General features: G+C 50.1%; 1 protein-coding gene across 1 annotated transcript; it reads left to right on the forward strand.

Moving 5' to 3' along the window:
* Nucleotides 1–6471: 6471 nt before the first annotated feature.
* Nucleotides 6472–15283, forward strand: SPCS3 (signal peptidase complex subunit 3). The gene is made up of 5 exons (XM_036299099.1): nt 6472–6735; nt 8308–8381; nt 10793–10869; nt 14044–14159; nt 15127–15283. The coding sequence occupies exons 1-5, from the start codon at nt 6593–6595 to the stop codon at nt 15257–15259; spliced, it is 543 nt and encodes a 180-aa protein (XP_036154992.1). The 5' UTR covers nt 6472–6592; the 3' UTR covers nt 15260–15283.
* Nucleotides 15284–19651: the final 4368 nt, after the last annotated feature.

A 19651-nucleotide genomic window follows, 5' to 3' on the forward strand; every position in this document is an offset into this window, starting at 1 on the left:
GGACGCATGATGAGAACACGGAAGCAGGGTCTGTGCCTCAAGGGCTTCAGTCGTATATTCCAGTCACCTGAGAGGGGCTTTCAACTTCCTTCCACGCGAAGTGTGATCGTGCGAAAACCCTGGAACACATTCCGGCATCCGGAAGCCAAAATCTGTGATTCTCCTGAAGCATGTTTCCCTTCAGAATAGACTTTCAAAGTCAGGCTCTAAAGAATTCGGATGTTTCCTTCTTCTTCTTTTGGTGCATGTGGTTTTTAACTTCTTAGGTGTTCCCAGGAGTTTAAAAAGCTTCTCAGAAAAAAATAGTAATGCTAGGTATTAGGGTCTTCCAGCCTCCTCTGTCACATAGGGATTTCCTTCTCAGTTTTACAGATAAAACAAGGAGCAGGGACGTGGTAACAGAGAATGCACGTGAAATCATGGCCTTCCCTGGCTGCTCCCCTTACACGGGGGCCGGAAGAGCTGCCGGCGCGCTGAGTGGCTCAATGTTCCTGAATGAGCAGCGAAGGCCCCTGTGGATGTGTGTAGAAGCAGAGGCTGTGAAAATCAATCCTGGGCAGACAACTCCAGGTCAAGGACCAGCCCCATGTGTCCACATGAGAAAGGGACAAGCAGGCCTGAGGCGGCATGGGGAACAGAGGGGGAAGGCAGGTCACCCGAAGGCCAGGCAGAATAAAGGAGGGCGCAGTGGGCAAAGCTCCTGAGCAGCCAGCACCCAGCAGAAGCCTGAGTTCATCCAGAGGACTTGGGATAAAACACCCTCCGCCTCCCCTCGCAGAACCACGGGGCTGAGCCTCCCTGGGTTTGGGGAGAACTCCTTGCATCAGGGGTCCCCAGAACCAGCGTTTGCTGGCTCATTAGGGCTCACCGGACTCATTGTAGTTACACGGTCCGTTTATGACAGGGACAGGATACAGAACAGCCAGCAAAGGGAACTGCACGGGGGGGAAGAAGCCGGGAGGAAGCCAGCCAGCTCCGAGAGCCTCTCCTGGTGGAGTCACAGGGGATCTGCTGCATCCCCCCAGCATGGGGTTGAGACAGCAGGTCAAGTGCCCTGCACCAGGGAAGCAGGAGACTCCCGGCCCAGGGTTTTCACACTTAAATTACTTCTCAATCAGAGAAGAAATACAAGATTTAAAAACAACATCTCAGGAATGTTAGGATATAAAGCAGTTATCAGAACAACAAAAATGAAAAGACATCAAATATCTAATTCCTAAAACTATTAAACCAAGGAAAAGTGGAATACAAAAATTTAATAACATTAAAAAATTAATAAGCATACAAAGAACGGTAGTATTAAGAAATGTAAAAGATAGTTCTTTGAAAAAAATCAACAAAAATACTAATCAATAAAGAAAAAAGGGATAAAAGACAAATATGAGTAATTAGAATTAATAATTAATAACCATCAAAATAGAAGAATAGTACCTCATGGAATTTCTACCCAATTTTTAAAGATCAGGTATGGGGGGGCCGATTGGGGGCTGGGCTGAGAGGGGCTGCAGGAGGTTGGGGGGAGGGGTGATTGGGGCCCTGATCGGGCAGTTGGCAGTATGCATCACAGCGACCGGTCATTCTGGTCATTCCAGTCACTTGGCTTTTATATATATACTAGAGGCCTGGTGCACAAAAATTTGTGCACTGGCTAGGGGGTGGGTGTCCCTCAGCCCCACTTGTGCCCTCTCACAGTCTGGGACCCCTCGGGATATAACGACCTGCTGGCTTAGGCCCACTCCCGGGTGGCAGAGGGCAGGCCCAATCCCTAGGTGCCTGTCCCGCAGCTCCTGGTCGGGCTCAGAGCAGGGCCGATTGGCGCCGCCCCCTGTCATGCACAGAGCAGGGTGGATCAGGAGGTTGCGATGCCACCCTCAGTCACGCTCAGGGTAGGGCCGATTGGGGGGTTGGGGCGCTGCCCTGTCACACTCAAGGTAGGGTCGATGGGGAGGTTGCAGCACCACCCCGTCACGCACAGAGCAGGGTGGATCAGGGGGTTGTGGTGCCACCGCTGTCACATACAGAGCCAGCCGATCAGGGGGTTGGGGCGCTGCCCCCTGTCACGCACAGAGCAGGGCGCATCAGGGGGGTTGGGGCTCTGTACCCTGTCACGCACAGAGCAGGGCCAATTAGGAGGTTGCGATGCCACCCTCAGTCATGCTCAGGGTAGGGCCGATTGGGGGGTTGGGGCGCCACCCCCATCACACTCAAGGCAGGGCCGATTGGGGGGTTGGGCACTCCCCCCTGTCACACTCAGGGCAGGGCCGATGGGGAGGTTGCGGCTCCACCCCGTCACACACAGCAGGGCCCATGGGGGGGTTGGGGCACCGCACCCTGTCATGCACAGAGTAGGGTCGATCAGGGGGTTGGGGAGCTCCCCCCTATCAGGCACAGAGCAGGGCTGATCAGGGGGTTGGGGCGCCTTCCCCTGTCATGAACAGAGCAGGGCAGATAGGGAGGTTGTGGCCCTGCCCCGTCACACACAGAGCCGTAGGACGATCAGGCGGTTTGGGCGCTGCCCCCTGTCACACTGCTCCAGGGGCTAGGAGGCCTTGTGGCTCTACTGATCCCAGTGCTGGGAGGCCTCATGGCTCTGCTTGACACAGGGGCAGTGAGGCCTCGCTGCTCCACTGATCCCAGTGCTGGGAGGCCTCGCGGCTCCGCTGATCCCGGTGCTAGGAGGCCTCGCAGCTCCGCTGATCCCGGTGCCAGGAGGCCTCACGGCTCCGCTGATCCCGGTGCTAGGAGGCCTCGCTGCTCCGCTGATCCCGGTGCCAGGAGGCCTCACTGCTCCGCTGATCCCGGTGCTGGGAGGCATATTACCCTTTTACTATATAGGATAGAGGCCTGGTGCACGGGTGGGAGCCGGCTGGTTTGCCCTGAAGGGTGTCTTGGATCAGGGTGGGGGTCCTGCTTGGGTGCCTGGCCAGCCTGGGTGAGGGGATGATGGCTGTTTGCAGCTGGTCACACCCCCTTCAGGGTGGGGGTCCCCACTGGGGTGCCTGGCCAGCCTGGGTGAGGGGATGATGGTTGTTTGCAGCTGGTCACACCCCCTTCAGGGTGGAGGTCCCCACTGGGATGCCTGGCCAGTCTGGGTGAGGGGCTGAGGGCCGTTTTCAGGCTGGCAGGTGACTGAAGCTCCCAACCTCTCCTTTTTTCCTTTTTTTTTTTTTTAATTCTGGGATTTATTTACCTTCTATGGCTGTCACTGGAGCTGAGAGCCGGCTTTAGCTGTGAGACCTCGGCTGCTGAAAGCAGGTTTCTGGGCTTTGTTTACCTTCTGTATTTGAAATTTTGTTGCGACTCCAGCTCTGAGATCCCGGCTGGCTGAAAGCAGGTTTCTGGGGATGGTTTAGCTTCTATATTTGTAACAATGTTTCTTAGAGAGCAGCTCAGAGCCCAGCAGCAGCAGGCAGGGAACCTTGGCTTCCTCTGTCACTGGAGCAAGCAAGCCTCCTGTTCGCGTCAGTTGCCTGGCTGCCGGCCGCCATCTTGGTTGGCAGTTAATTTGCATATCACCCTGATTAGCCAATGGGAAGGGTAGTGAAGTTATGGCTAATTACCATGTTTCTCTTTTATTAGATAGGATATATATATATATATCTATATGCCAGGGTCCAGCCCCAGCGGTCCAGGGGTTCCCAAAGGTGTGGATGGCATCGGCGAAGAATGAAGGACATGGAGACAGTGTTCAGATGATCAACATAGTCAAGTTCTTTTTTATTGTCCTGTTACAACTGAATTTATACTATTTGATTCTATAAGCATGCCTCTATAGTTACATCATGGTATGTTTTGGATCCTCCTTTGACCTTTTACAGTTTCGTGTTTTATGTTTACAGTTTCTTATCTGACCGTTGCTAAAAATCTTATTTCTATTTAGCTCTGCTGATTTTAATCTTATCTATGGTCTATGTTTCTATATTCTATTCTAAAGGTTAGTCTCTGTGTTCCATTATAAGGGCTAGTTTGTTATTTCTGTTCTAAGGTTACTATTCTATTGCTCCACTGTTAAGCTATAAGGAAAAAACTGAAAGTTTTCCTATTCTATGGCCTAAGTAAAGGTTATATAGCTTAAGCGTGATTGTTCTTAGCTATGGTGATTAACTACCTGCCTGGCAGTTAGTTTAAATCTTTCTGCTTGCATAGCTTGCCTAAGATTTTTAGATAAGGAGCCTGCCTACATTGTTTGCAGCGGTATTTCTTTAACTGTTAGATAGTTTTCCTTTTAGCCTTACTGGTGGTCTCCCTTGGGACTGCCCTGCGTCAGTGGGTTTTTAGAGGTCTAGGCTTTGGTACTTCCTCTGGTGGGTAGACCCCTGGGGATGTGGGCCTAGCAAGTCCTAAATTTATTGCTAACAGTCTTAGTCTAAGTTCCTCATAAGAGGTACACAGTATTTCTGTAACACTAGGGGGTTTTACTGATTTATTCCCTTCCCTAGTCCCGATAATCCCTAACTCCAGGGAAACATTCCCAGCTGGGGAAACACCCTTTCCCAAGGAGGTGGCCCTGGTAAGAACACATAGCGCTAAGAAGGGGAGCAAACATATTACAAACAGTATGCTGTATACGCCAGGTCCCTTGGAACATATGCTGTGCAGAAGTTTCTTCCCTGCAGCGACTGTGTCAAGCTGCAAGGATGGAACGGCTTCCGGCATAGATAGATAGATAGATAGATAGATAGATAGATAGATATACAGACATAGATACAGATATAGTTTAGCTGGACCACACTACTGGGTGTCTCTTCCATACCCATACTGCCTCTTTTGGAATACCCTCCCTGGAGATACACATCTGTAACAATGAGCATCCTTTAACTCACCCCATAAGAGTACCTAACCCACGCTGTTCAGGCTCTGTGTTAAATATTTCACAGACACTGCTTGGTCCCACATCGCCACAGATGTCAATTCTTCCTCTGAAGTCCACAGCACTCTGTAACCTCCCTGGTATTTATGCTTTCATTTTGTGTATTTTATCAACTCTACTAGATTATAAGCTCCATGAGGGTAGAAAGTGATTGTTATACATCTCTCTATCATTAGCAACACAGCAGGCATTCAATAAACAGTTGTTTTATTGAACAAGCTGTGGCTGGTGGAAGACAAAAAATTTTTTAAACTCAACTAAGGTTCTCTCCATTTTGCATTACTGGCTCTATTCCAATCTGACAGGGGTGTTCCCTTATTAGTGCTGTACTCTCAAAACTAGAGGCGGCACACAGTAGGCGCTCAGTAATAATCCCACTGCAAGGCTGTATGACATTGAATAATGAATAATGCGAAGAAGCAAGGGCTCATTAATGGATGACAGAAGCCAGCACCGGGGTCAGACCATCATTTCCCAGTCTGTGCCTATCATGTTCTAGGCCAGCTGTTCTTAACGAACCTCTTTTGGTTTATTAAAATTTAAAATAATCTGTGCAGATTTCCGTCGCCTCTCAATTCTTTTATGACCCAAACCTACAGCTGTGAAAGAAGGAGTCTGCAGACCCTCTATTTAAGGCCAAACGTTGGCACAGTCAGAGCCTGACCCCCCCCCCCCGCCCCCCCCCCCCCCCCCCAGGGCCATCGAGCAGGATGCCTGGGCCAGGCAGGTGTGGCTCAGCAGCTGCGTTTCCACCCAGGAGCCAAGAGGCGCAGGTTCAACTCCAGGTCACAGCACAAGCCCCAGCTGCAGGCTCCATCCCCAGCAGGGAGTGTGCAGGTGGCAGCCAAATGATGATGTTCCTCTCTCGTGGACGTTTCTAGCTATCCTTTTCCCTTTCTCTAAAAATCAATAAAAAACATTTTAAAAAATAAGTACTGATGCCTTGCTGATCTTAGATTCTCACACAAGGTGCTGTACAGCAGTTTCATGGCCACTTATCGCCTTTGATTTTCAGAACCCAGTGAAGCCGGTTACAGGAAATCCCAGGTGAAATGCAGATACTAGATCTGCAGCGCCAACCGTTAACGCCTAAAACCGCTTTAGCTGCCACAGGAAGTGGATGAGGTCGAAAGAGGAAGGTTCACCAGGACAGCTGGGGGGTGAGGGGGGAGGAGAGAGAGGGGCTGCGACATTCTCCGCCCCCAGCCCCCACCCCCCTAAGGGGCATCAGCTCTTGGACCCAAGTGACAAAGGCAGGACCCAGCGTGGGGTCAAGTCTGCTTCCAGTCGCCACGCGCCAGGGCACAGCCCGAACCACCTTGCGGGACTGCAGGTCCCAGCAGCGCCCCGCAGGCATCGGCCACCCAGCCCGCCCGACCCCGACCACCTGGCGGCGGGCGGCAGGGGCAGCACCAGCCCGGGGACCCGTGGGCCCGCCAGGGCGGAGGGGGCGGGTCGGCCTGGAGAAACCCCGCCCTCCCCCGCGCGTCGCTGATTGGTGGCGGCGAAAGACAGGAAGTAGGGGCGGGCCCGCGCGCGGCCCAGTCCCAGCCAGTGGGCGTGTCCCGGGGCGTGGCGCGCGCTCCCGCCGGAGGACCGGAAGGGGCGGGGCCGCGGCGGCGCGCGCGCGGCGCAGGCGGCGCGGATCGCTGGCAGCCGGTCCGCCACCGGAACGGGGTCCCGGCTGTGCGTGCGGAACTGGGCTCGGGGCGCACGGCCGCGATGAACACGGTGCTGTCGCGGGCGAACTCGCTGTTCGCCTTCTCGCTGAGCGTGATGGCGGCGCTCACCTTCGGCTGCTTCATCACCACCGCCTTCAAGGACCGGAGCGTGCCGGTGCGGCTGCACGTCTCGCGGATCATGCTGTGAGTGCGGCCGGGCCGCGCGGGGCGGGCGAGTCCCCCGGCTGGCGCTCCCTGCCCCCCGGCACCGGGCCGGGCACCTCGCGGCCCTCCCCCGACGCCCACCCTCCGCCGGGTCCCTCAGTCTTAATTCTGAGCGTTGCCCTGGTCAGCGCCTCGCTTCCTTCCTGTGCCTCACTTCCCGCCCGCCGGCCAATGAGGGAGCCACACACCAGCCCGAGCCGGCCGGTTCCGGGCTGGGAACCCCGCGCCCCGCCCGCTCTCCCGGCCCGGTTCCGGGCTGGGTCCCCCACGTCCCGCGTGTCCGGCTGGGTCCCCCGCGCCCCGCCCGCCCTCCCGGCCCCGGTCCCCGCCTGGGTCCCCCGCGCCCCGCCCGCCCGGCTGGATGTCCCGATCCCGCCTGGGTCCCCCGGTCCCGCCTGGGTCCCCCGGTCCCCGCCTCGGCCCCTGCGGTGCTGCCAGCTCCCGGGCGGCCCTGAGGGGGCGAGGACGGTGGGGTGCGCGGGGGGAGTGGGGTTTGTTTGGGGAGAACCCGCCGCTGGACCAGCCGCGAGCGCCGCACGTGGCCCCTCGGAGGGCCCTGCGGGACTCCCAGCACCTGGGTGATGTGCAGGTTTATTTACTTTCCTCTGCCTCTGTCTGCCTGCTGTTCCGTCTTCTAACAGGTTTGCCTTCGGTTCCTTTTACTTGTCAGAATCTCCAACAGGCGGGCCATCTGATAGCTACCGCCCGCCCCGCATTTCCATTTTTATTTTGTTTTGTATTTCTTTGCTAAGCGGTGTTTGCTAGATGCTGTGTTTTAGGTTCCAAACTCAGACCTCGGGCGGACGTGGGCCCCGCGGGCTGTGGCGGCGGTGGGAGAGCGCGGTGCCCCGCAAACGCCGCACAGCTGGCAGCTGCCGCTGCCTCGGAGCCGGTGCCGTAGGGTTCTGGGCCTTCACCCCCGTGTGTCTGAAGGGGAGGTCCCGCCCGACTGCTGCACCTGGAGATAATGCGGAAAACACGCCGTGGAGCTGGCACAGACCCTCAGCCAGCACGCCTCCCCGAGGCCGGCTCCTCTCCCCCTCCTGCCACATGGCTGACCTCCTGGATCCACGCTTTTCTCTGAGCAGCCTTTTTTTTCTTTTTAAAAAATATTTTATTGATTTTTTAGAGAGGAAGGGAGAGGGATAGAGAGCTAGAAATATCGATGGGAGAGAAACATCGATCAGCCGCCTCCCGCACACCTCCCACCGGGGATGTGCCCCCAACCCAGGTCCATGCCCTTGACCGGAATCAAACCCGGGACCTTCAGTCCGCAGGCCGGCGCTCTATCCACTGAGCCAAACCGGTCAGGGCGTCTCTGAGCAGCTTTCCTCTCCCCCGGGTTGTTAGGGCTTCTGTGGCGGCCGTGGACGCAGGTGAAGGTGGGCTTTCACATGGGATGAGGAAGTGCATCCCGACTCCCTGACGGTCACTGTTTCCTCGTGGAACTAACTGCTGTTCCCCCTGCACACGGCTGTGTCCTACGGAATGATGTGAGTTTTGAACGTTGAGAGGTTCACAGGATGGTGAAGCTTTTCTCTCTACTTCTAGGAAAAATGTGGAGGACTTCACTGGACCTAGAGAAAGAAGCGACCTGGGGTTCATTAACTTCGACATCACGGCAGATATCCTTTGAGACAGGGTTTCGTTGCCTTTTCCTGGTGCTGTGATGATACACATGTTGTTCAGTGATTTGGGGGACAGGGTGACTATCAACCAAACCTTGGAAATACGTGTAAAAACAATATAATGGCAGATGCTAATATGACTCACCAACATTCATTTTGACCCCGATCTTCCAACCCGTAACAGATGCCAGCCTCTGTTTTCATCAGTAAAATCGTGTTAATTCCTCCTCGTTCACACCTGGAGAAATTTTATTTGTAGGTTCAGGGGTTACTGTGTGAAGATACTCTAAGTTCTTCGCAGGAACATTAAGTAAATGGAGAGCTTTAAGAGACTGAGTCTGTATTTCGGAAGGAGAATGAAATCATTTGGATTAAAGAAGGAAGAATGTGGCCAGTGCTCATCCTGGCAACATTGAGCATTTCCTGTGCAATCCCAAAGTATATCTTCGTATTTTATGGTAGAAACACAGGTTAAACGTCTGTTATGGGTTGGAAGATCATGGTCAAAATGAGTGTTGGTGAGTCATATTAGCATTTTGCCATTATAGTTTTTTAATAAATATTTTCAGGACAAAAGTCAGAAATCATCACAGTTGAAAGAGTTACTTTAAAATGGGGAGATTTAAATATTTTCTCTTCATCTTGAGTTCCCCCTTTTGACAACTCTTGGCCAGCTGATCTTCTGTTAGGTCTTGCATGAATGTTTGGGCGTTGCTCTCTGCCGTGGCGATCTCGCTGCCTTTTTAAAACCCAGGGTTGACGCTGGCTGTGGAGCGTGTCGGTCAGAGCGGTAGAGCGGCTGTCTGGACAGTGGAAGCAGCTGCAGACCGTGGGCCTCCGAGGGTCACCGATGTGTCTCTGCCCCATGGCGTGTGTGTGTTTTTTCTTTCCTTTTAAATGTTTTTTTTGTTTGTTTTGTTTTTTTTTACCGAGTTTAGAAAGAGAGGAAGGGAGAGGGAGAGAGAAATGCCGACGTGGGAGAGCAGCGGGATGGGACCCACAACCTGGTGTGCGCCCTGGCCGGGAATCGCACTGGTGGCCATTTGGTGAATGGGAGGATGCCCAACCAACTGAGCTCTCCGGCCAGGCCCCATGGCATTGGTTTTCACTTGGCTTTTAGAAATAAATGACTGGGTTTGGAAGTAGACTAGGAATTAGTTGTATATACATAGGCCCTTTTGAGGAGCTGGAGTACACCGTGAGAAAAGTCCAGTGTATGCTAAACTGCCTGCTTTTAAGTGTTCACATCATTTAGAAACATCTCTGGTAAGAGGCAGTTTGGATCGAGTGTGAAAGTAGTCACTGTGTCTGGACCAGGGATTTTCAGCCTTCTCATCTCATGGCACACAAACTAATTAAAATTCTGCAGCACTCCAAAAAGTACATTTTTTGCTGATCTGACAAAAAAATAGGCGTAATTTTCATTGCTTTACCAAAAAATAAATAATAGTAATCACCTACCCCTTTTTGCTCCAAAATTACTTAAAAAAATTAGGTGCCTATACTTACATATAAGGATTTCTAGTACCAAGAATTAACCAATCAGACGCATCCTTATTATGCAACATGACCAATAAGATGCAGTTATTCTATGACCTATGTGTTTATGGTTCAGGACGGTATTCATCCCAGACAGTCGAAGGGAAAAGAGGTCAGTGCCCTGACTGTGATCTCACTCACATGAGGAATAGCACAGAGGCCTGGGCACATGGAGCAAACAGAGGTGTCAGGGGGGAGGGGAGCTGAAGGAAAGAAGGTGAAGAGATTAAGTCAAAACAAAACACAAATACACACATGTATCGAGTAGACAAAGACTACAGTGTGGAGATAGCCAGAGGGAAAGGGTCGCTGTCCTAGACTTCCCTGTTCTGACATCGTGACTCTGAACTAGTGAGTACATGAGTGTGCTGCTCTCAGTATGTAAACATACAATATGTGACATAACCATTTAATCAAATCCAAACATGAACACAGCCCATTTCTCAGTCTTGTAATTAACCCTGGTGATGTTTTTTCACTCTAGTAAACTGATGAAACCAAATTGGTGACCACTGCATATTCTACCAAAGCATTTCATGGACTGAGATGTTTGATCCCTACTGACGTCCAAAAAGCCACATTTACAATTTATTACACTTGATTTAGTTACTTGAGTGTCGTAATGTTTGCATGTCAGTACATTTAAATTATGATGATTGGTTATACTTTAGAACTGTAGTGGAATCGTGTGCTTGAAAAATGAAATCTTTTCTCTTTTATATATTTTCATTGAATTAGTGGCTCAGTATGTTTGTGGGCCACTTCTTTTTCTCTATTTTGGTGTTAGTATTGCTGTGAATACTTAAGCGTAACTTAGATCTGTTTTAAAGCTGTATGCTGCTTTATGATTTATTCCTTAATTTGTTTACATCTAGAGAATATATTTGATTGGAATGTTAAGCAGTTGTTTCTTTATTTATCAGCAGAGTATTCAACAAAAAATAACGTAAGTATATAAGTATTTTGGTAGATATGTAACATCTTATTCTTTATGGAAATATAAATGTTGTATATTCAAAGTATCTGACCTGAGTAGTTTGGTAGAAATCACCAGCCCATGGCAGCCTGTAGCTCTGAGGCGCCGTGGGGTCTGGGGAGCATCGAGGGCCTCCCTGGGGGTCTGCGGAGAGCGAGCTGCTCGTTCTTCTCTGTTCTTCTCGAGCAGAGTTGCAGTTTCAGTCGGCTCACCTTCTTATTGATATCAGGTTGGTGTGGCAACTTCTCAGCTCCCCTACATGCCATTCGGGAAACCACAAATCTGTATGTTTCTCAATTTAAACTGAAAAGGGAAAGCAGTTAAACTTTACTCGGACTCTACATGGACTGATAGTAATACTCAGTCCCCAAATCGGGGGTTGGCTCCATGCTTCCTAAAACATGTGTGCCCTCATACTCTGGAGGTGGTGAGGAATTCTGGAGGGCAAGAGGTTGACTGGCTCTCTGTGTGTATTCATTCATTCATTGGCATTCGGCATTGTGCAAAGTTAAGTGGGTGGTGTTGTCCAGTTTTAAAGAAATGAATCCTCACATGATGGAGAAATGGCTTGAAAAGATCCCTGCAGAGCTACCAGAGGTGAAGAGAACGCCAGTGGTCCACGCACATGTCACAGGAGCTCGGCCCAGCGGACATGCCCGGTCCTCGTGAACTCTCAGCCACTTTCATTAAAGGATGAAGAACGCCTAGATCTAGTGAAAGCTGGCTGAGGGAACAGCCTCGTCAGGAAGCCTGTGGGAAACGCACACTTCCTGCCGATGGTGCTGCTACTGAAGGGTAACAGCAAAGTGTAGTAGGAGCGGGATTTGTAAAGGAAGGTGCATATTTAGGGGTTTCTATTCAAAATAATTTGTGATCAAAAACCTTTGGAGGCCATTTGCAGTGATACATTCAGGAAGGATGCTGCTGAACTGTGAGCATATTAGGAAATGGAGAGGTGGCATTGGGTGGGATTTTTTTTAAGATATGTTTTTGTTGATTTTAGAGAGGAATGGGGGGAGAGAGAAACATTGATGTAAGTTAGAAACATTGATTGGCTGCCTCTGGCATGCCCCCTACTGGGAAGGGAATGGTGGGTGACCTTTTGGTGCACAGGATGATTCCCAGCCCACTGAGCCACACTGGCCAGGGCCAGCTGTAGGATTCTTTGAGCTGAAATATTCTCTCTGGACAGCTATAATTAGAAAGATACACACCAAGACATTTGAATCAATGAGATTTGTGATCTGTGCTTATAACTCTGGTTACCCAGACATGTAATGAAAAACTGTAAAGATTACTATATTTGAAGCATTTTTGAGGTTATTTTATAGCCCATCTAGATGTTTATATGTATAAATACATGGTTTGAGCTGTTTTGATAGTTTATGAAGCCATACCTATGCAATTAATAAATACAGTGGGGCCTTGACTTACGAGTTTAATTCATTCCGTGACGGAGCTCGTAACTCAAATTACTCGTATGTCAAATCATAAAGTGAACGAGTGAGACACGTGATGCTGGGCTGATGTTGTGGCGTTCACTGTGACGTTCGCTGTGCCAACTAGCAGTGGGGTATCTGAAGCTGGCTCGTAACCCGAATTTTAACTCGCAACTCAAAGCAAAAATCGGCCGAGAGACGGCTCGTATCTCGAAAAACTCGTTAGTCGGGACACTCGTAAGTCAAGGCCCCACTGTACCTGTCTTGAGAATTTTCCTTTGTTTTGGAGTTGTATGGGATCCGATTTGAGTACTTAAGGTAGTCTTTCTAATCATATATTAGAGTTTATCAGATTTTGTCATTAGAAGTTATTAAACTATTACATTAAAATATATTAAAACAGTTTGTGATAGAATTTTTTTAGTTCAGTCTGATTTGAAGCTTTTGTTGGAGCTAGAGTAAGGGTTGAGATATTAATACAGAATGTTGCTAAAACAGATCTTAGGTTCTAAAGTATAGAGTAAATGATTCTGATAAGTGAATTAAAGCACAAATGTGAAATCTGTAGAATTAAAATGAACTCCTGTGTTGCTCTTACCTAAGTACCCTTATGTTTGCTCTCAGCATAGACTGGAGGTAATTTGTAGTTAGAAAGGAGTCTGCTTCTGTATTTCATTTGAGGTGTATTCATTTTCAAGAGATGTCAAATTAACCAGCTTTTCTGTTGATGAGTTTTTTAGTTCCATGTCATTTTTAGCACTTCAGTCAGTTGATTGTACAGCACATTATTTTGAGCATATCTTTTATACCAGATGTTTTGTTAGGCCTGAGAGTATTGGGTTGACTAAGGTGCTCCCTGTCCTTGAGAGTCAACAAAGTGTTAAAACAGGAAAGGCTGTTGAGGATGAGAGCAGCCACTGGACACACATGCTATTCAAGGCTCAGCAGATCATCCACACCAGTAGGTCTTTTCGTGGTGACAGAGAGACCTAGGTTATACTTCCTACTGTCGTTTCCCCAGCACGACTAGTGAGCGAATCCAGCGTGGAATGTGACAGGTTATTGCTTCATGAATGAATGAATACGCAGGGAAAGGCTTCTCTCTGGCCTGTGCTTGGCTCTGTGTCCCTCCATCGTGACGTTCCTGTTGAGTCTTAGGAAGAGACTTGAGGGTGACCATTTGAACCCTCTCTTAGGAATAACTAGTCCACATTCTGGTCATCACGTGCTCAGCCATTGGCCTCACAAGCTGGTGAGTGGTGGTTTAGTGAGAACACAGTTCTCGGGCTTTGGTAGTGATCACAAATGTGTTTTCACTCCATTTCATGCCCCTGATTTGCCTAACAATTTGTTTATGATGTGTCAGAATAGTGGCTTGAAAGGTTGTCTGACTTCTAGAATTTTGCTGTAATAAAGCAATGATGTGCCAGTGTTTTACTTTAAAGAAAAAATACTCAAGGCTTTATTTCTTTAGTGATACTTGGCAATTGAAAGCCCTTGGCACCACATAGATGGGCGGGAGGTGGCCTGGCAGCAGTAACAGCCTGTGCAGGGTCCATGCTGGGCTGGAGGGTTGATGATTTTAGCAACCCCCTCAGAGTTGGGTTCATTGATCAGAAACCAATTGCTTACCACTACTTTTAATCTGAATTGACAAAGATGCTGTTTCTGCTGAGTTAATGTAATTATTTTCATTTTCTTGTAGGCTCTGAACCAGGTTGTCCTTTGGGACAAGATTGTTCTGAGAGGTGATAATCCGAAGCTGCTGTTGAAAGATATGAAAACAAAATATTTTTTCTTTGACGATGGAAATGGTCTCAAGTGAGCAATTCTTTGTCATTTTTTTTACATTTATGAAATGTGAAGGGGAGAGAAAGATGTATTTGCATTTTTAAAGAAAAATATTAGAGGGTAAAAGAGGAAGATTGGGAGAGAAGTGAAGTATTTATATGGATCTGACCTGGAAGATGGCGTGGAAACACTGTGCAAAACTGATCTACTAGTAAAATCTGGGCTCAGTGTGTGGACTGTCAGCCCAGGTCCGAGGCTTCTGCTCCGGGTGCACAGGCCCTGGCGTCCAGGTCCGAGGCTTCTGCTCTGGGTGCACAGGCCCCGACACCCAGGTCCGAGGCTTCTGCTCCGGGTGCACAGGCCCCGGCGTCCAGGTCCAAGGCTTCTGCTCCGGGTGCACAGGCCCCACCACCCAGGTCTGAGGCTTCTGCTTCGGTGCCCAGGGCCCCTGCCCTGTGGGCGTGGGACTGCCCAGCACAGGCTGTGAGGACAGAAGAGGAAGTTGCCAGGGGAACTTGATGAGAAAGTAACACATGGCCCAGCTGGTACTGAGGTTTCTGGTGTTGGTTCTCTTTGCTTCTCTGAACCTCAGGTTCCTTCTCACACACAGTGTGGAGCTGGATAGTGACCTGGGTCGTGTCCGACGCCACTGCGGCAGGTGTGCTCGCCGTGGCCGTCTAGATCGCCATGGGGTTGGGGCTTGCGCATTGTCCTCTGATGCCCCCCAGTCTGGGTTCCTATTCTCTGTCGTCCTCATTTCAGTCTTGGGCTGCTGGCTCTAGGAACCCAGTGAGCTCAGGGCATTGTGGGTGCCTCTGGACAGCTGGTGTCCCAGTGCTCCTGGGGTTAAAGGCTTGAAGACTTCTGTTTGTGGGTTAGGGTTCCACTTAGGAGGGGCTGGTTATAGGCAAACCTTTGGACGCCTCAGTCCTTTAATGACGTGTTCTCATTGGACTAGAAGTGTCTCTGCTGACTTCTGATTGCTGTGTCTTTGTAGGGGCAACAGGAATGTCACTCTGACCCTGTCCTGGAACGTCGTACCAAACGCTGGAATCCTACCTCTCGTGACGGGCTCAGGACACGTGTCTGTTCCATTTCCAGATACATATGAAATCATGAAGAGTTATTAAATTATTCTGAATCTGAACAGCATATTTTTATACTTACTGGATCCTCTCTCATTTATGTCCTCCCTTGCATCTTCATCTGTTTTTGTTTGTTAACTTAATTTTTTTTTTTTTTTTTTTGTATAAGAACTAACATCAAAAGGTTTGTTTGAAGGGAAAGATTAAAGTGCTACTTAAACTTAACTTTACAATCAAAACAAAGAAAGGCCACCGGAGTGGGTATTAGAGGAGTAAGAAAGCGCACAGTAGGATTTGTAAGTTTATCTTTGACGTGTTCCCGGTATCGCCATTCTTCTTAATGGACGATAAGGTGAGCAGGGAGGGTCTCTGACATTTTCAGGGGCCTGTGGAACTCTGTTCTAGGCCTCTCGTCATTCACCCTGGCAGTGGTGCAGAAGTAGTCATTCCTTTTATCTCTCTCAGGGGATGTCTGAGACTGGAAACATTCACACAGGCATTTGTGAGAAGCCTGGTTTACGTACAAAATAGCCCAAGTGGTGAGATTTTGTTCCCTATGTCTTAGGGAGGGCCATAATGCGTTTTTCTTACAGCTGACTTGCACCTTTCTCCACTTAAAGACTAAATACCTCCATCTATGCTGTAAATCATCCTAACTCATTCTGAAGAGTCTCTTGTCAACCCAATGTGTGTCTTTCAGTGCTTTCTCTGGAACGTTCCATGTGTCCTGTGTGTGGTTTTAGCATTGCCGTTGAAGGTAGACATGTTTGCATGGTCCCTCTGGGTGAAGTTTCTCTAGTGAGCATGCCTAGTGCCACTGAGGGCTGATTATTTAAAACGTTCTGCAGGTCCCCATTTTAATAGCCATTGGGGTGATACTTGGTGTGCTTTCCCATGTGCAAGCACTCGCATATGTTACTGTAAGTTGTCCTCCATGAGCTGAAGAGGTCAGCAGTGCAGTGTCAGCTCTTGGCAGACGGAGAAACAAGCCCAGAGGTTGACTGAACGGAGCTGTTGCATAGCTCACAAGGACGGGAGTTAGACCTGGAACTCAGATCTGGTTCTCTCAGCTTATCTTTCCTCTTAAGGCTAAGCAGAGGTCACATGTAACTTCATTACATGTTTTGTCGCCCTGGACACCCTGTGTACCACTCCTCGAAGGGCTTTCCATCCCATGTGGAAGTAATTTTACTTATGCTAAAAGTGTAAGAATCCAAATGTATAAAAATGACTTAGAGATTAAACTCATGGTAATACATGATTGACTGGTCCTATTTAGCATGATTTCCCTGGAGTATGCAGATGCCCGTCCTCACAGGGGGCAGCCACCCGCCAGTTACCCTAACAGCCAGCCCCGTGCTGTAGCCACGCTCCCAGCAGTGGCCACAAGGGCTGGCGTTTCCCAAGCAGGCTGCCCGGTCCTGGCTAACATCCGTCGTCGCGTCTCATGGAAGCCCACGCCATTCACAGACATGCGTCTTAGCAGCTCTGTGAGAGTTGTGTTCCTGGTGAGGTCAGAGGTGTCGTGAGCACTAGACTGGGTTCTGCTCCCAGCTCTTCCATTGGCCTTCGCAGAGTCTCGGTTCCTTCTCTGCAGACTGACAGTTGGACGAGTTCCCTTCGCTAGTGGTTCTTCCGCAGCTCACACACGTCTATGAAATCCCTTGTCTGCTCAGCAGTGAGGGTTAAACACAAATCACGTCAGTCATGTGGAGCCAGGCAGACGACAGACAAACGTGTAAGTCACGTGGGTCTGACTTGGTTAGGTTTACATCCTGAAAACGTGCTGCGTGTGGCTAGGGCACGTAAACATGGAACCTAGGCGTCCACGCAGGAGGCCTGGGTGTGTCCTCGCTGAGGTGGCCTGGAGTCCAGTGGTGTGTGGGCGCCCAACTAGCATGATGAGTACGTGGTTTTCTGTTTGCGCTTGACTAAAGGACTGCTCAGGACAAGGGGAGAAGCTCCAGGTTGGCATAAGAAACCTCGATCCCAGGAACTCCTTTTCGGGTGTGTACAGCTTTGCTAGTTTTCCATGATTCTACATTAAAAAATGAGACTTTGTTCACTTTTAGTGAAGTCTTACCAAGTCTCCACAAAGACCCAAGCCTTCAGACTTGCAGAGACCGCCGTCTGACTAGAAATGTGCAAGCCCGTTAGTGACGCCGGCAGGAAGAGGAATTGCGAAGCGCTCAAGCCATCCTGGTTGGAAACAGGTTAATTTTCACACTGGGTATTTGCATACCCTGCCCTTCAGCTGAGCTGCCTAAACAAGTAGCTGCAGCAGTGCTTTTTAGCCCCCAAGTGCTTCCATTTGCTTTCTACGTGCTTAAGGAGAAGAACAAACCTCAGAAATTCCTTAGGGTGTGACACAAAAGTGGGTCACTTTGAAGTTTGTTTCTTGGAATGATTTTACAGTTGCCTGGTGGGTCTGGCTAGGAGATGGGCTCTAAGTGTAATGAACTGGTTTTCACTGTTCTACCACTTAGCGGTCTGATGCTTTGGGTCTTTGGGGTGTGGGTTAATGGAGGTATTATTTTATAATACTTTGAATGGGCATGGAGGGCTTATGGGGGAACCATAGGCTCTGGACTTGGGTGGCACACGACCATCTATCCATGCCAGAAGCGTCCCCTGCCTGTAGCAGAGCCTGTGGCAGCCCGTGGTTGAGACGAAGTCTAGCGTGTTCTGGTGCCATTCGGGAAATTGTTTACTTCACAGGTACAGATTGATTAAAACATCCTGAAAACAAGATCTGTTTGAGGATTTTCTTAATTGCAATAAATAGCATTTTTCTAATGGAAATGAATGTTATGACTAAGTGTGCACTTTAAGAGGTTTTTAGCTGTGTGCTTTTTATGTGAAGCTGCTGACTAAAAGGGATGCAATCAAGTCCAGTGAACTGAAGTTCTTTCTTTTGTTTGTTGGTGGTGGTGTGTGTGTGGGGGCGGGGGGGGGGGGGGATGAGTGGGTGTGTGTGGATGGGTGGTGGCGGGAGGTTAGTTACATCTAAGCTCTCTGCAGAGCCTGCGCCTGTGCTAGACCACGCTCTGGGAGGGCTTACCTTTGCGTCTTGCCCAGCGCCTGGCAGAGTGCCTTGCACACCTAATAGGCGCCCAGTGAATATGGGTGGAGAATGGCGCCCTTGTCTTTCTGATGGGACCAAACCATGGGACAGTCCCTGGTGCTTTGTGAATGCTGCTTTTCATCCCGGGGCTCCGGCCATTAGCTTGGCCCCTCTCTCCCTCCCAGCCCTGGTTGGGACCAGTCCCGGCAGGTGCTGCTCTGGCTCCCACCGCCCTTGGCAGGAGAGCCTGGGGGAGTGGGTGGCTGGGAAAGAAGGTTGACCTGTAAGTAGCTTTACTTTAAGGTAACAGGAAAGCCCCGCACAGACCCACCCACTAAAGCTCTCGGATGGCTCCCAGCTCCTGAAGAAGCGGCTCAGTGCACGGCCTGCTCCTGGAGGAAGGCCAGGAGCTGCGCTCCGCCAGCCTGGGGCACAGCGGTGTCCGTGTCGGGCAGCTGACTGCGGCGCACCTGGCTCCTTGGCCAGCACAGGACGTGCGGAAATTACTTTCCCTCCATCTCGGGGGAGGAGTTTCTCAGAAGAGGGAGAAGAACATCCGGCAGTGAGCCCAGGCAAAACAATGGAAATACTCCCTCAGATGGAAAGCCAGTCGAGTTGGAGGACGGGTGTTTCCTTTTTACCTTAGTGTGTTTTATCTGGAAGAGTGTCAAAGGTCAGCTAGATCCAGTTTTGTTTTTCCTCCAGACCTGGGCAGCCCTCTGTCAGGCCTGCCCTTGGACGTTGCCTCTTGTACTCTCTTTGTGGCAGCAGAGGGAGAAGCTGGGAAAGACCCTGGGCAAGTGGAATGGAGAAACCGAGGCAGGAAAGTGAAACAAGGCAAACCATTTGGACAGCTTGCAGCCAGCTTGTCCGTCTTGAGACCTCATCTTCCCAACCAAGGACACGTGAGAGCAAATAACTAATGCCTCTCCTCCCTAACCGGAGAATACATAGCTTAGATCACCCCGGGGAACAGACCCGGTGAATACCACTTGTGCCAGCTCCACCAAGGACAGAGCTCTTGGGGGATGTTAGGGCAGGAGGGGGAGAGAAGGGGCGGTTTATCTCATCCACTAAACAAGGCAGCCGTCTTAGGACGTGCCAACAAGATGACCAGGTGTATCTGCAGACATCCCCAGGTACATCAGCAGTGTAGAAGGGGACTGAAACCCAGTCTGCTGCCCAAGCTATCGGACAAGAGCTTTGAAACCCGTAGTGAGAAAGGCATGAAACCCCTTAAACCCCCACCGTGTGCACACCCAGGCTGGCTGAGTTGCCTGCTTGTGTTTGATGCCAAATGTATTCTTAATCGCTTGCTTTGCTTCAACGCTGCTGTCACTTGTCCAGAACCTTCCTGTGAGATTGAGAAGAGC

The sequence above is a fragment of the Myotis myotis genome, unplaced genomic scaffold (genome assembly GCF_014108235.1).
Source record: "Myotis myotis isolate mMyoMyo1 unplaced genomic scaffold, mMyoMyo1.p scaffold_m19_p_3, whole genome shotgun sequence".
In the NCBI taxonomy this organism is placed as follows: Eukaryota; Metazoa; Chordata; class Mammalia; order Chiroptera; family Vespertilionidae; genus Myotis; species Myotis myotis.